The sequence below is a fragment of the Ictalurus punctatus genome, chromosome 3 (assembly GCF_001660625.3).
Source record: "Ictalurus punctatus breed USDA103 chromosome 3, Coco_2.0, whole genome shotgun sequence".
Taxonomy (NCBI): Eukaryota; Metazoa; Chordata; class Actinopteri; order Siluriformes; family Ictaluridae; genus Ictalurus; species Ictalurus punctatus.
In genome coordinates, this window is record NC_030418.2 from 26,564,066 (window position 1) to 26,579,111 (window position 15,046).

General features: G+C 39.8%; 2 protein-coding genes across 3 annotated transcripts in view; both read right to left on the reverse strand.

The window, feature by feature from the left end:
- psda (pleckstrin and Sec7 domain containing a) overlaps positions 1 to 7,813 on the reverse strand; it is a 34,756-nt gene extending 26,943 nt beyond the window's left edge. The window contains exons 1-6 of one of the 2 annotated variants that reach the window (XM_053679824.1): positions 7,227 to 7,813; positions 3,190 to 3,375; positions 2,913 to 2,993; positions 1,290 to 1,402; positions 1,124 to 1,182; positions 895 to 984 (exon numbers count right to left, since the gene is read on the reverse strand). In XM_053679824.1, coding sequence (XP_053535799.1) covers positions 895 to 984; positions 1,124 to 1,182; positions 1,290 to 1,402; positions 2,913 to 2,993; positions 3,190 to 3,375; positions 7,227 to 7,306 — 609 coding nt within the window. In that variant the 5' untranslated portion in view covers positions 7,307 to 7,813. Of the gene's footprint in view, positions 1 to 894; positions 985 to 1,123; positions 1,183 to 1,289; positions 1,403 to 2,912; positions 2,994 to 3,189; positions 3,376 to 4,689; positions 4,798 to 7,226 lie in introns of those variants that run through there. The other variant, XM_053679823.1, reaches the window with a different exon arrangement.
- A 3,026-nt stretch (positions 7,814 to 10,839) lies between these two features.
- On the reverse strand, positions 10,840 to 15,046 carry LOC128632741 (uncharacterized). Its single transcript, XM_053679820.1, has 4 exons — positions 12,638 to 15,046; positions 12,375 to 12,486; positions 11,726 to 12,245; positions 10,840 to 11,569 (listed from the first exon to the last, which is right to left on the reverse strand). Exons 1-4 carry the CDS (start codon positions 14,864 to 14,866, stop codon positions 11,095 to 11,097), a joined length of 3,336 nt encoding a protein of 1,111 aa, XP_053535795.1. The 5' UTR covers positions 14,867 to 15,046; the 3' UTR covers positions 10,840 to 11,094.

Genomic DNA, 15,046 nt, shown 5'->3' on the forward strand with positions numbered 1-15,046 from the left:
TTTGCCAGGATCAGACAAACTGCCTTTCTGCCATTTTGAAATTTATTATATATTGTAATATCTTTTAAAATATTTGACATATCAGCAAAAAGGGATCATTCATAGCATGTTCTCTAGGTAACTGAGTCAGTTGGTGAAGATAAAGGTTTGTGTAAAAAAAAAAAGAAAAAGAACCAAAACGGTAATGTAACTAACTCTGGAACATACATAAAAATTAGCAAAAAAAAAGAAAAAAAATGACTGACATACAATATATATTCATACAAACTGAATTTTCCTTCAGCCATCATAGCGCCACCATCACAACACAATATCCACATAGCCTCTGTGTTACTTTACAGCAAGCATCAAAAACAACACAAGAATTATTATTGGCTTTTCCAAAAAACTTTTCCTTTCAAGCTCCTATAATAACACAAACACCAGCCACACACATTAAAGGTTTCTTCCTGTGATGTGTTTACTTCACCTGCTCTCCACATCTAAATTTACAATGTCTCTGTAAAACACTGTGTCCCTATTGCACCATGTTACTTTGGGAGGGGGGAAAGAGAGAGAAGTTAGCAGTTCTGTGCATCTCAAGCTTTGCCCTATAAGGCTGAAAGGAATCTCTAGGAGGGGAGTACATCAGACTGAGATGGCATGGTTTTCTCCCATATCATTTGTTATTACAATATTCACAGTTGATTGTGTACCGAAATCACAGAAATCAAAATATTTCTAAATCAGAGTTGTGATATGACAGTTTGTGTAACACTCAGGATTTGTAAATTCAGAAACAGTGAAAGGGAAGACATGCAGCTTTCCTTGCATCAGTGTGAAAAATGAAGTGTATGCATCTTTTTGTGGGGTGTGTGTGTGTGTGTGTGTGTGTGTGTGTTTGCATTTACCAACCTTGAGCAGGTCTTTGGGGAAATCCTGCCCATCATTTAACCCCTCCAGGTTGCCTATGAACTGCACACATGACATCCTCTTCCCCACATTCTGAGCAGGACAGAGAGATAGGGAGCTTTAAAACAGTTGGACGCATTTATAGTGTCTGGATCACACCTCTCCTAGTGCTGAACGAAAAAGACCTCATCACAAATTCTAAGCATCTTTCAGTGTGATTGCTCATACTCACATGGCCATGTAGGTCTGTGTTCAGCAGCATCAGAGCGCAGGTCAGAGTGTGGACACTGTCTGCAACACAAACACACAGCATGAGCAACAGAGCTATCTGGTGGCACAATGATGGTGTTACAGTCTCGTGTCAGTGAGTTTTTACACCCACACAGCATGTGATTTACCTTCATTTGGTATAGTGTTTGGGTTGCACTGGAGGTATCTTCTGGAGAAATGGGACAGCACTCGTTCTCTCTCCTGTGTCTCACCCATAAGAGCAAACTCTCTCAGGAAAACTCTGCAGAACGGAGACTTATAATTATATACTGTATACACACCGATGAATAGGACTAAATAGTACAAGATTAAGTGTATTTCTTTATAAACATCTAGTTGACATTACTTCACGATAGTTCTTTCTAACAGTCTAACAGGACATTTATTATACTAACACTAGGTTGCAAACATGAAGAAATACAAAGAAGGCAGAAAATGTGGTATGTATATGATCTATCCAACTACTTTTTTTGCACCCAGTTGACAGTTTATTAGGTACACCTACAGTACTGTGGAAAAGTCTTAGGCACCCTATGATTTTTGGTACAAATTGTGTTATACAGCAGATATTTATTTGATTTATTCTGTTTTATTGAGTCAGTACAAAAACATTTTAGATTTCCAAACATTACTTTTCCAAAAAATTATGTTACAGAAAAATGTATGCCAGTGAACAAAGCAACATATTTTATAACAGACCACAATTCAGACAAAAACATAATGAAGTCTTTACAAGCAAAATAAAGAAGCAAGTGCATAGAGTTGGGGTACTTGATCCTGGACTCGGACTTGAATCTGGACTCGGTACAATTATGAACTCAGACTTGTCATGCACTCAGGTAAATCTGTACTCGAACTTGACACGGATTCTGAAATTTTGGACTCGGGAATTTGTTTTATGCTGTTTAACACTTCTAGATTTTGCAGTGGTATTAGGCAGTCATCTTTCTAAATAGCCTCTAGTCACCTGTGTGAAGTTGGCCCCCACCCAACGCAAAACTTCGGCAAAATAGTCTCAATTGTTTGTGCTTCGTTTGTGCCGTAAAAATGTTCGTTTGTGCTGCTTCGGTTCTGGATATATAAAAAGAATATTTATAGGTCATTCTGGGGCATAATTCAATGTCTAATAATTTAAAAGCAGAAGCAGCACAAACGAAAATTTTAGTGACACAAACCAGCACAAACGAAGCAGAAATGATTGAGACTATTTGGAGTGAATTTGGAGCGTGTGGGGGGGCTGAGTGACCGCAGAATGACCTATAAAAATTTTCTTTTAATATCTCCAGGACCGAAGCAGCACAAACGAAAATTTTTATGGCACAAACCAGCACAAATGATTGAGACTATTTGGAGTGAATTTGGAGCGTGTGGGGGGGCTGAGTGACCGCAGAATGACCTATAAAAATTTTCTTTTAATATCTCCAGGACCGAAGCAGCACAAACGAAAATTTTTATGGCACAAACCAGCACAAACGATTGAGACTATTTTGCCGACGTTTTGCGTTGGGTGGGGGGCCAGCTTCACGCAGGTCCTCTAGTCCAGTGCATTACCCTATTCACACTGTGACTGAGTCACTTTGTTTGTCTATGCAAACAGATTCATTCAGATACAGGATGTTGACCCCAAAAAGCTTTAGCCAGGAAAAATGACATATGGTTAGTTTTTTAATATGTTTTAAAATGATCATAACTAATATACTCTACATGTTCATGATGCCTAAATGCATATTTTTATCTTTAAATGCTCCTACCTCAAAGCCTGATCCACACTCATGCCTGCAAAGTTGAAATAACTCAGGTACTCCTCTGCCACCATCCTACTGAAATCATTACTACAGGCAAACAGAGGAAAACAAAAAGGATTACTTGTAAATGCTTGCGGATTTGCATTTGGGAATAAATCCAATTTGGCATTTAACACTCATGTCACATGATAGTCAGTTGTTTATCTGAAACAAGAAGATCTACAATCCACATATAAAACAAGTGTTTTTCAGAGAAGAGAGGAAGGAAGGATGGGATGCTCACTTTTTACTCAGGTGTCTTGCGATGTCAGATCTCCTGAAGCCGTCCAGGTTGTAGAGGCGTTTGGCCAGCAGTTTGGCAGCCTGCAGGTCAGCCTGGCTACCATTGACAATGTTGTCATTGCTGCCCAGTGCCAAGCGCTGTGTCTCCTCGTGGTCAGATTGTGAGATAAGTCCTGATGCTCGTTCCCTGAGGATGAAAACAAAAACACTAACAGTAAGCCAAAGCAATGTAATTTGGTTTAATCTTGAATAATTTTTAGGCTTATCCAAGAGGTTTCATCAGTTCTAATGAAAAATAAGAGGAAGAGCTGATACAACACCACCACAGACAACCCTCAACACACACACACAGACATGCGTGGACACACATGCTTTGGGATCCTTATTCCCCAGTGTTATTTAATGAAACAGCTGTAGAAGCATACAGGCTTATTTTGCGATGGTGTGTTTTTATATGGGGTGTTGTTTACAGTAATCATCACCTGTTTTGCATCTAAACTCACCCACAAGGACACTCCTCTCCTCTCTGTCAGACTGCAAAAATACTTGTAAAAATGCTAATCACAAGAATCCATTATCTCGTAATTAGGATCCATTTTAATAGACCTCTTTGGTTTTCCAAATAGGGCGCATTCCCACCGTGTATGATAGTCTCTGGATCCATCGTGACCCTGACCATGACAAAGTTCTTAGGCCTACTGAAGATGAATAACTGAATGACTGTCCGTGGCATCAAGCTTAGCATTATATAAAATAATTGATCACAAATGACTAATAATGAAATACACAGATAATACACAGACATAGGATGAAGCAAAAGAGGTGACATGGTGTTATTTTTCGAAAAGGTGTGGCCACAAAACAGTATATTTAGGCTGCAAGGTAAGTTTCTCAATATCCATAGCATGGCCATGAAGTACTTAACTTATGGCAACTGTTTATTTTAAAATATGTGAGACAGAGAAATCAACTGGAATGAATATACCATTAGTTCCCATTACCTTAAGCAAATTCTAAAAGGGAACAGTCTTTTGTTCCTACTCCTGCCAAATAATTAACTTGAGGCCACGTATCAAGTATGAAGTTCCAAGATGTATTAAGTCATGGGCTCAAGTTACCCAATTCTTGGCCATGATTTTGGCTACATGTCTAATGGCTACAACATTATAATTCATTGGAATGAGATACATTTTGCTGTGAGTTTCTGCTCTCAAAGTCTCAATATATTATCTTTAGTAGGTATACCTTATACATACATACATATACATATACACATATAACAGCATGTCACAGGTACAGCACCATAACATATAGATATGGATAGAAGTGTTCTAATAAGTTCAACTTTAGTGACTGTGATGACTTCTACATGGAAGCACACAATGTATGAAATGTACAAAATACATTTACAGCTAATTCCTGTTACAATGGATCCATTATTACTTTTAAATAGATACAGTCACTGGACAAAAAGTGAACAAACAAAACTTGGTCCCCTTACCTTAATAAAACCATCTCACCTCTGTGTAGTAACTTAAATGTAGTTCTGCTACACTGCTTCTTGATTGCACAACCCTTAGCCATCAAGGCACAATACTTATGATTTACTATTGGCCTATTTCTAACAGGATAGTCTAGCAGAAAGGCACAGGAGGGAGGGGACTCTGAGAAGGAGTAGCAGAAGAGGAGGGAGTAAGTTTATTCTTAAAACAATGGGTTTGAGGGCCTCTTTCCAGAGCGGACTGAAAATTCAGAAGACCAGAAATATCTCTCTCTCTCTCTCTCTCATAGCTCATTGCTAGGGTGTGGAGGCCACTCTAAATGAGGGTCTAATAAGCAGACACTCCTTTTCTTTCTGTCTTTCTGTCAAGATGAATATCTGGACTTGCCCAGCTGACAATACCATTGTTTACTCCATCGTCATTATATATCAATGATTCATCCTGTACTTGCTATAAATACCCAGAACTTGTAGATTAACATTCTTAAACTGGTCAGAGAGAATTGTTTGGCACTAAATAACAGCGTTATTAGTATGGCTGTGATGCAGCTGGTTTCCCTAAGAAAGCAACCGGCCTACATATGCCCTCTCCTTAAGAAACGTCTCCTCCGCAAACACATTCCACAGTCACCAAGGAGCTCTTTACACACCCACACAAATTACGGCCAGACTGAAAGCAGGGTCGTACTGTTCTAACATGATGTCAATAAAAAGGTGTAGGTGTCGTATTCTGAGCAGGAATTATTATTAGTTGTTGGGCCGGCTAGTATAAATGGGCTAGGGGGCTAAGCACTCTCTATATTTCAAGAAAAATACACGTATAAAATAATGTTCACATTTTTCCATCCACATCGTCTCATTCATTGTTAACAAATGGCTTGAAGTGGATTTTGTTAACTTGCATGGAGTCATAAGGAAAAACATAAGAGCACATAAGAAGTAAAAGCTGGGGCTGACTGTACTACAGATTCACAGAACTTATGGTTTATAGACATGTCAGGTGATTGTGGTTCGTGAAACACTTCCTAGATTTTGTGCGCATTAGGGCTGATCTATTTAAATTTGACTTGCTGTCATACACATAACACGTCATCAGCAGTAACTGAGCAACATGTGAAATACACTGGTGGGTGTAAACATGAACAGGGTGAATTACGGAGTAAGCGCACATCACCCAATCAAAGTACAAATTACACAAAGGGACAAACTACAGAACCAGAATTTTTGTGTTCCTCGGTTTGAATGAAACAGCTGGCTAATGGAAAGTGCAGCTTTTTGGAAGAGACGTGATGCAAAACCCAAATGTTGCTGTCTATCTGTCTTTAAATGAGTGGAACAGTGATGAGACTCCATAGTGTATATGTCTCTACCATAGGATTGATAGTAAAGTAGTAACATTTAAACCATTAAAATCACAAACCATTCTCTATTAAAGCCGGTAAGAACTAACAATATACTATTAAAAAGCCAAATACATACAGTACTGTGCAAAAGTCTTAGGCACAATATTTTTTTAGTACAAACTTTGTCATAATTTTTTTATTTTATGACTTCTACATTACCAAGTCATTACAAAAACATTTTAGATTCCCAAACATTAGTTTTCCAGCACAAAATTAAACGTTAGGAAAAAAAAAAATTGTATGTCAGTAAAGAAACAGGGATATTATATTTACATATATTCATTTAGCAGATGCTTTTATCCAAAGCGACTTACAAATTACAATTTATACAACTTACAAATATATTAAGTGGTAAGAGACACTTTTCATACAGAAGTCTTATAAAACTGCACTAATTCTACCTGAAACGACTTTTTTTTTTTTTCTTTTAAAGCAAAGGGTCGTCGCACCAAATATTTCCTTTGTTTTATTTATTACTGTTTAGTGCTCTTTATAGTATTTTATTTTAATGGAGAAACAGTTACTTTTATTATTTTTGAAGGCATCTTTGCACTACGGCATTTTTTTGTTTGTTTGCGTGTCTAAGACTTTTGCACAGTACTGTATGAAATGGTGCAAAATATATTATTCCCAAGGTTTTATACTGTAAAACTAGCGAATTTAGAATCTTGTAGTGTTTCAGCAGTTCCTGACTGAGGATTAAGTAAACTGGAGAGGAGAACATGGACAGCTTAGGAAACCTTTTTGTTCACAAGACGTTTTGTGTAGTATCATGTTTCTGCAAGAATTACAAACCGGTACCTAATAGCACTTTCATCCTTCAGTCTGTTTGGCTAGTTTAAATCCCAAGTGAAACTGATACCTTTAGTTCATTTTCTATTGTGTCCGAATTTCCTTTCTAGCCATACAGTATTTAAGTGGACCAGAAACAACAAAATATTGATGGAAGCAGGTGGGGCTAGAAATGTTGGCTACTTGAAAACATATTTCATTCATTAGCAATGGCAGCATGTCCATAGGGGCAGGTTGCACTTAAGCAAGGTGAAGTGCAACCAGAACTAGTATCTAGCAAACATCACATACACTTAACAAATCCTTCACAGTTCCTTCATGTCACACAGAACCTCTACTCACCGATAAACATCTGGCAAGGGAGTATACAGGTAGGGATCCTCCAATGCCCCGCCTCCCCAGCAGAGCAAATAGTGAGCCATATCGTTAAAACCCCACCTCCTGACATGCAGCTTAATGTCTTGATGAGATCCTTAACCAGCACAGAGCTCAGAGGCACTCATCCTCTCTTTGGCTTGTGATCCACGCAAAAGCACTAATCTTACAGTTTATTCCAGAGCATCATGGAATTTACCATTTAATCTCAGTTTTATCTCCTGTTGCTCCTCCGGTGTGGCTTTCTTGGTTGTTGAGCTGGTGTCTGATCTCAGCTTCAGTTTCTGTCCCACACTATGCAAACCGTCATCAATCCCTTTCTGACTGGAACAAATGATACTCATCTGTTCTCTCTAACCTTCTCTCTATATATCTGTCTATCTGGGTCTCTCTTTTACTCTCTCATTCCTAGGCTGCTTCATGCTTTTCAGCTTGCTAGCCTACATGCATGTGTGTTTTCCTCTGCCTGTGTACTTCTCATCAGTTGGGCTATTTTCTGCTGCTGGATGTTATGCATTTCCTTTCACTATGCAACTACTCAGCCCCTTTCCCTCCTTCTCTTCCTTTCTTTGTTACTGCCTCAAGTCCCTCCCTCTACTCAGCCCATTCTCACTCAGTTTCTTTAGCAACCTTTGGCTCTGCAGAATCTAACCTGGATATGAAGAGCACAACTGGGAGCAGAAACATGTTGGTCAACATAGATGTCTGCGAACTGAAAGTAACCTAAATAAAAATAAATGATAGCTTGAAAGGTTGTGTCCAATGCTCTCTCTATTTAAAACCCTGAAATCACATGACTCTGGAAGCTAATCTCCCAATCTCCTTGGAGACCAAGTGGGCTTGGCTGAGCTCCAGGTCTCACTGGACACTGGACAGAAAAAGCACCAGTACGGCGGAGCCAGGTGTCAAAGCAGATGGGGTCAAATATCAGTTTTTCTTGGCAACTCATAAATCATGGGATGACATATTAAAAGAGAAAGAAAAGTCACAAATTTAGCAATCCCTGCAGACCTCTTCTGCCTCCCTTAGGATATAAACCATGTTGGCTGATCTGTACTCAATTATCCCAATGAACAGGAAGAGGACTGGGTGTGAATCTGAAGACCTTTATTTCAGCGACACAAGCCGTGACCCCTTAAGGATCTTAAACTGACATTCCCAAGGAAACTTTTCTATGATGGATGGAATTTATAGCCAGGTCACATCTGACTTTAGGGGCTTACTACTGATCACAGTAACCCTGCTGCATTTATTTTACAGCAGTTTAAAAATATAATAGTTGATCAAATTTCATTTATTGGCACTGCACGATCATGTCATGCAAAAATAGCATAATTTAAAGATAGTTTAATACCAATCCTTTTTGAACCGCATCGTTCTTCCTACTGCTCAAAATATCTTGATGCAATGTAGAGACAACATGTGTTTATACTTCCATCTGCTGGGCAACTCAGAAACAAGCATGACTGCAATTTTATTAGTCTAGTAGCCTGTATAAGATTGTCACAAATCAAGACACACTGAAATTGGCACCATACACAGATGTCGGAAGTAACAAAAGATATAATTACTATGTTACTGTACTTAAATTTGTTTTGTAAGTATCTATACGTGACTTTTCTTTGACGTGACCTAATAAGTTTGACTTTTACTTACTACATTTCAAAAGGAAAAAAAATCTCTTTCTACTCACAACTTTTTCACAGCACTGCATCACTACATTTCTGTATAATCACATATTTGCTGTCAAATCAGACAACAAGTAGTTGATCTAAATTCTGGTCAAACCTAAATTTGACAATTGGCAAAAATGAGACCTAATACCCAAAACTCATAGACAGAAATGTTAGAACATTTAGCATGTCATGAATAAATTCTATAAAGGCATCATGCATGGTCTTGTGTTTGTCCTGAAAGCTTTATATCTGACATGTTCTTGTATCTGACATGTTCTCAGTCTCACACCCTTAGTTTCAACTAGATGCCTTGTGAACTTTTCTGGCATGCTTTCTTAAGAAAATTTTTCGCCTCCTAATCGCAACTGTATTTCTATCAGTTTAGAATACTTTTCAATCCAAATAATGTATTTGTATACACTTACATCCCAAATAGAAGTACTATCCTGGTTGAGATTATAAAACCCAAACATTATAATATTGCCAATGTTTTCATGTATAATAAATGCCTGCATTATCTCCACTATTTTAGTGACGCAGTTGACCTTTGAGAACATACAACCCCACTTCCAAAAAACTAGGGACACTGTGTAAAATGTCAATAAAAACAGATTGCAATGATTTGCAAATCTCATAAACCCATATTCACAATAGAATATAGAAAACATATTAAATGTTTAAACTAAAAAAAAAATACGGTGATTTTTAATTTGATGGCCGAAAAACGTCTCAAAAAAGTTGGGACAGGGCAACAAACGGCTGAAAAAGTAAGTGTTACTAAAAATAAAACTGCTGGAGGTTAATTGGCAACATGTCAGTAACATGAGAGTATCTTAGAGAGGCAGAGTCTTTCATAAGTAAAGATGGGCAGAGGTTCACCAATCTGCAAAAACACGTGTCTACAATTTGTGGAAAATTTCTGAATAATGTTTCTCAACGTAAAATTGCAAAGACTATGAATATCTCATCATCTACAGTACATAATATCATCAGAAGTTTCTAAGAATCTGGAGAAATCTCTATGGGCAAGGGACAAGGGTGAAAATCAATATTGCATGCCCGTGATCTTCGGGCCCTCAGGCGGCACTACATTAAAAACAGGCATGATTCCGTAATGGAAATCACTGCATGAACTCAGAAACACCTCCAGAGCTCATCATCTATGAACACAGTTCACCATGCCATCCACAAATGCTGTTTAAAGCTCTATCTTGCGAAGAAGAAGCCATATGTGAACATGATCCAGAAACGCTGCCGCCTTCTCTGGGCCAAAGCTCATTTAAAATGGACTGAAGCAAAGTGGAAAACTGTTCTGTGGTCAGACGAATCGAAATGTGAAATTCTTTTTGGAAACCATGGACGCCGCATCCTCTTAACTAAAGAGGACTAAAGATGAGAGGGACCATCCGGATTTTTATCACCGCTCAGTTCAAAAAACCTGCATCTCTGATGGTATGGGGGTGCATTAGTGCCTATGGAATTGTGCCTATGGCAGTTTGCACATCTGGAAAGGCATCATCAATGCTGACAGGTATATACAGGTTTTAGAGCAACATATTCTTCCATCCAGATTCCATCCCATCTTTACTTCTGAGAGACTCTGCCTCTCTAAGATATTCTTTTTAAACCCAATCATGTTATTGATCTGTTGCCAATTAACCTGATTAGTTACAAAATTAGCTGTTTCCAGCTCCAGCTGTTTCTTTTTAGTAACACTTACATTTCCAGCCTTTTGTTGCCAACCCCCCCCCCAGCAGTTTAAAGAATTTATATATTTTCTATGTTCTATTGTGAATAACATATGGGTTTATGAGATTTACAAATCATTGCATTCTGTTTTATTTAAATTTTAGACAGCATCCCAACTTTTTTGGAATTGCGGTTGTACATTACCTTAAAAAATAAGCAAATTACAGAAGCAATAAATGCTGTGTTCAAACAAATGTCCTTTTGACACACACACAAAACTGTTATAACGGTGTATGCCAGTGCATACATCTGGACTACCGTCTCTACTTTGAATCATTAATGTGGAAAATGCATATCAAAGTCATAAACTCATTCAAGAGCATTTGGGATGTACACAGTTCATAAACTGAGACAATGCATTGCTCCTGCACATAAATGACACCAATGTTCTTATAAAAGATTTACCATGCTTAGTAAACTGCACTCCAGTTTCTCACTGACCTTTGTGTCATCGCTATGTTAGACTTAGATGAAATGTGGTTCTCAGTGGGGACACTGTCCGTTAACTCACTCTCCTCTTCTGACATGCACTTGTCTGTTCCAGCCAACGCTTCAGAAGTGCTAGGGGTCAAAAGGCTAGGAGTGTCAGGCTGTCTTAGGGGAGCAAAGCTCAAATCTATGATTTGCTTGGCACTCTTACAAATCTGGCTCTGTATCTCAGGGGTCAATGTTGGGAGGTCGAAGGTAAAGATGGTTGGGCCACTGGAGGCCATGTCTACACTGTCCAGGCTGCTGTAAGAGGTGCCTTTGGCCCGGTGAGATTCCATAATGCTCTCAAAGTGACGGCTGAAAGAGTCAAGGCCATCTGTGGAGATCCTGCTAGGACTTTCCACAGTTATGGGAGACTTTAGAGCAGTATGGCTGTCCAATAGGCAGTTCTGGGAACTATTGAAGGAAAGAACAAAAGAAAAATATTTAGAAAAGGCCTTCATAAATACCAGTTACATTTACTTCTTGCAAGGATGAAAGAAAACTGTATTAAAAATGTACAGTAACTGAGATTGAGATTGTTTTGATATTGTTGAAATATCCCAATCTCACCTTTCAATCAAGCAGCTGAACACCTCATCTCCCTCCTGCACAGCTTGCTGTCTCTTCCTGTCACAATGCATCCTCACACTTGCCCAGCTCACCATCTCTTCATCCTGCAGCTGTTCCTCTTCCTCACTTGTCTGCGAACAGAACAGTCGCTCAAAAGGACTGCCACTGCTGGTGCCAGAGGTAGCCAGTACACTACGGTTGCTGCTGAATGCTGAGTCCATTTCCTCCTGCTCAGCTAGTATAACTTCGTCAATGTCTGTCTCTCTATAACAACGCTGGGGAACTGCATCCAGGTCAGTTTCTGAGTATTTGATAGTGCGCCTAATGATGCCAGTCTTAGGGGATGAGCCCAATGCTGAAGACAGTGGTGAGTTGACCGGTTCCACGTCCACCTGTTGAACATCACGGCTGGAACGTTCATGGATCTTGAATTCTGGTCTGTCACTGGAATAAGGTGCTGTGAACTCACAAGGAGACTCACTGGAGTAGCCACTGCAATGTGCAATGGAGGAGACTGGAACTTTTTCAGGAATTGAGGAGAAAAAAAAAAGTCAAATAATGTGTCTAGTAACATAATTACTACTGGTAATCTTTAGGAATATTAGCAATTATCTTATACATTATACATATGACTCTCTGTTGTTCTCACCGGTTACTCCATGGTGGTCTTCTAAAGGCTTCCCAAACAGGAACTCCCATTTGGCACGAGCAATCTTTTGAGAGTGCAAAGAAGGACCTAGCAGTGATGATCCATTGTCCATCTAGTACATACAATTAAATAAATTGGTACTTTCATTAACTTATGAAAGCTGGTTAAGTCAATAATTACTTTTATCCTGTGCTGATATAAAAAGCACGATAATAGATAGATGTACTGTCCCACAAATAGGTACAAAAATACTGATATCTCACATGTATGGCTGTGTTCCCTGTGCCACTGCATCTCCGACTGCTCTGACTGGATGTCACTGGGGAAAAGGAGTCTCTCTCAGGCTGAATGACCTCCACCAGACTGCCGGTAACTCCACTGGAACTTTGGGATAAAGCACTGCTCTGCTCCCCACATGTCAGGCCTTCAACTCTTATCTCTTTTTGTGCTGGCACCATGAAATGGATTTCTTCAGAGCTCAGAACAGTTGTGTCATTTCTGCTTCCTTTGCTCAACATAACTAAAGGCATGCCTAATGAATCTCCATCTCCAGAGGAGTTCTCCTTATTGGCGTTTTCCCTAACGCTTGAGAAATGTGGTTCTGTTGAGTGATATTGAGAGGTTGATTTGACTGGTGTATTAGTGCTAAATTGTGTGCAGAGTCTCATAATATCTGGACTGTCTCTAAGACCACAGCCATACCTTGCATCATAGTGTCTGTCTTCTTGCCTGGGTATGTTGTTGTCTTTTGTATAATGAGGGGATTGATGTTGAAATGAAACAGGACTGTTCTTCCCTGGAATTACTCTTCTCTCTTGTTGTGGCTCTTGGATTGCAGCGGTAGTAATTACACCCACTCGGTGCAAACTAGCACAAAGTGCTGGGGATCTGCTTCCACTGTAGGACAAACGTGGGGAAACCCAATCTGAAGAATATCTTGTCTGATCTGGCTCCTTTTCCCAGTGTTGGTCCTGGGCAAAGAGATTGCGCTCTGATGAAGTTCTTGGGGCAAACTCTTCTGTAGACTGGTGTCCTGACCTTGTACTGTCTGACTTCACAGTATCTGATAGTGATGAGGTAGGGGAATATGACTTCCTGTCTTCCAAAGGCTTTGTGGCTCTTTCTACTAGGTTAGGGGTCATTTCAGCGCTTGACGCAGATAAGATACTCTTCTCACCATGCAGTTTGTTGCCTCTGGAAGCTGGCTGATTTGAGGAAGAGGTTAGGCTAAAATTAACTTTGTTGTTTTGCCGGGGACTTGTTTTTTTAACTACTCTCTGCTTGTGTGGTGGTTGAGAAATGGTCTTATTTGGAATTTCATGTTGAATATCTGTAGGCCTGCTGGATGGCAAAATTGGGCTATGCCTATACCCTTGCCTAAGAGTCTCATCACTCTTCCACACTTGCTGGTTTGGGATGGCTTGAGATTGGACATTGGTAGAGCACGATATGACATAGGGCTGTCTAGCATCACTAGAGAGCTTGTGAGCTACTGGGTTCCTTGGAATACCATAGAGAGGCCGGTGTTGATCAAGATCTACTAGATGTGCATTAGCAGGCAGAGTTCTGGCAATGCGCGAGACCACAGGAGATCCAGACCATGAATGGCAGCGTTGCTGTTCTCTATGCATAGTGCCGTAATTTCTATTAGGTCGATTGGCAGTTGCCAGTTGGCGTCTGAGCTGTGGGGAACCAAACTCTTCCAAAGCACGATGGGTAGCATTTCTTGCAATTGAGTTTAACATATCATGCTGGAAATTGGGAGTGCACCTTGGTTTGATCACTGAGCCTGTCAGGGTATTCTTTGAGTTGGCGTTACAAAAGATTTCCTGCCTGTTGAACCCTGCTGGGTCACTGAAATTTTCACTGAAGTGGAAGGGAATCGTTTGATCATTAAAAGCTTTTCTGAATGGATTCTCTGGCTCATTTTGGCCCAATATGGTATGATGACCACCCACAGACCTGATATTAGCTTTTTCTATATAGCTGTATGTAACAATTGACCGTTTTCCTTCACCCACTTGTCTGTAGGTCTTTCGAGCACCACTAGGTGTAGGTGGGGCAGTAAAATGTCCACAAATTCTAGAGTCCCTCCCACAGAATGGCTCAGTCTCAGTAGTGCGAGTTTGTGAAAGAGTACTTGTACCTCCTTTAAGCTCTGGTTGAAGGGCAGAGAGCAACTGATACATCTTGTCATGAGGCAAACATTGTCCATGTTGAGAGGTTGTCTGTCCTTCTTCACCTGGATGTATTTGTAAGCTGACTGCATGCCTGGATGGAGATTTACTTGTGAAAAGGCCCTGTGTACTGTTGCCCACCTTATGTAGATCCCCAGCTGGAGGCACCAAGCTACGTGGAGTGTTCAGGGCTTCATGCTGAGACTGCGGGAAGACATCTGGCCCATGTACCATATTTTTCAACTCTTTCCCTTCTTCATCACCCACAGATCTCACCTCCACATACAAGTGGAGAACTTTCCCTGAGTTTGCCATGATCCTTACCTGGAAACCTCATGGATGACTTCTAGTTCTGTAACTACCAGATCATTTACACATGGCAACATTGCTACTTTGGAGTGGGGTAAGTACCCTTAACACAGAAGGTACTGGGAAATCATCACCAATTCATCTTCCAAATCATCTGTCTGAGAAAAAGCAGTGCACACAATTAAC

Coding starts and splice junctions, on each gene's coding strand:
- LOC128632741 (XM_053679820.1), bottom strand. CDS start 14,866: ATGGCAAACTCAGGGAAAGTTCTCCACTTGTATGTGGAGGTGAGATCT. Junction 12,487..12,637: donor CAGGGAACACAGCCATACAT/GTGAGATATCAG, acceptor TGTATGTACTAG/ATGGACAATGGATCATCACT. Junction 11,570..11,725: donor TTCAGCTGCTTGATTGAAAG/GTGAGATTGGGA, acceptor TTCCTTCAATAG/TTCCCAGAACTGCCTATTGG.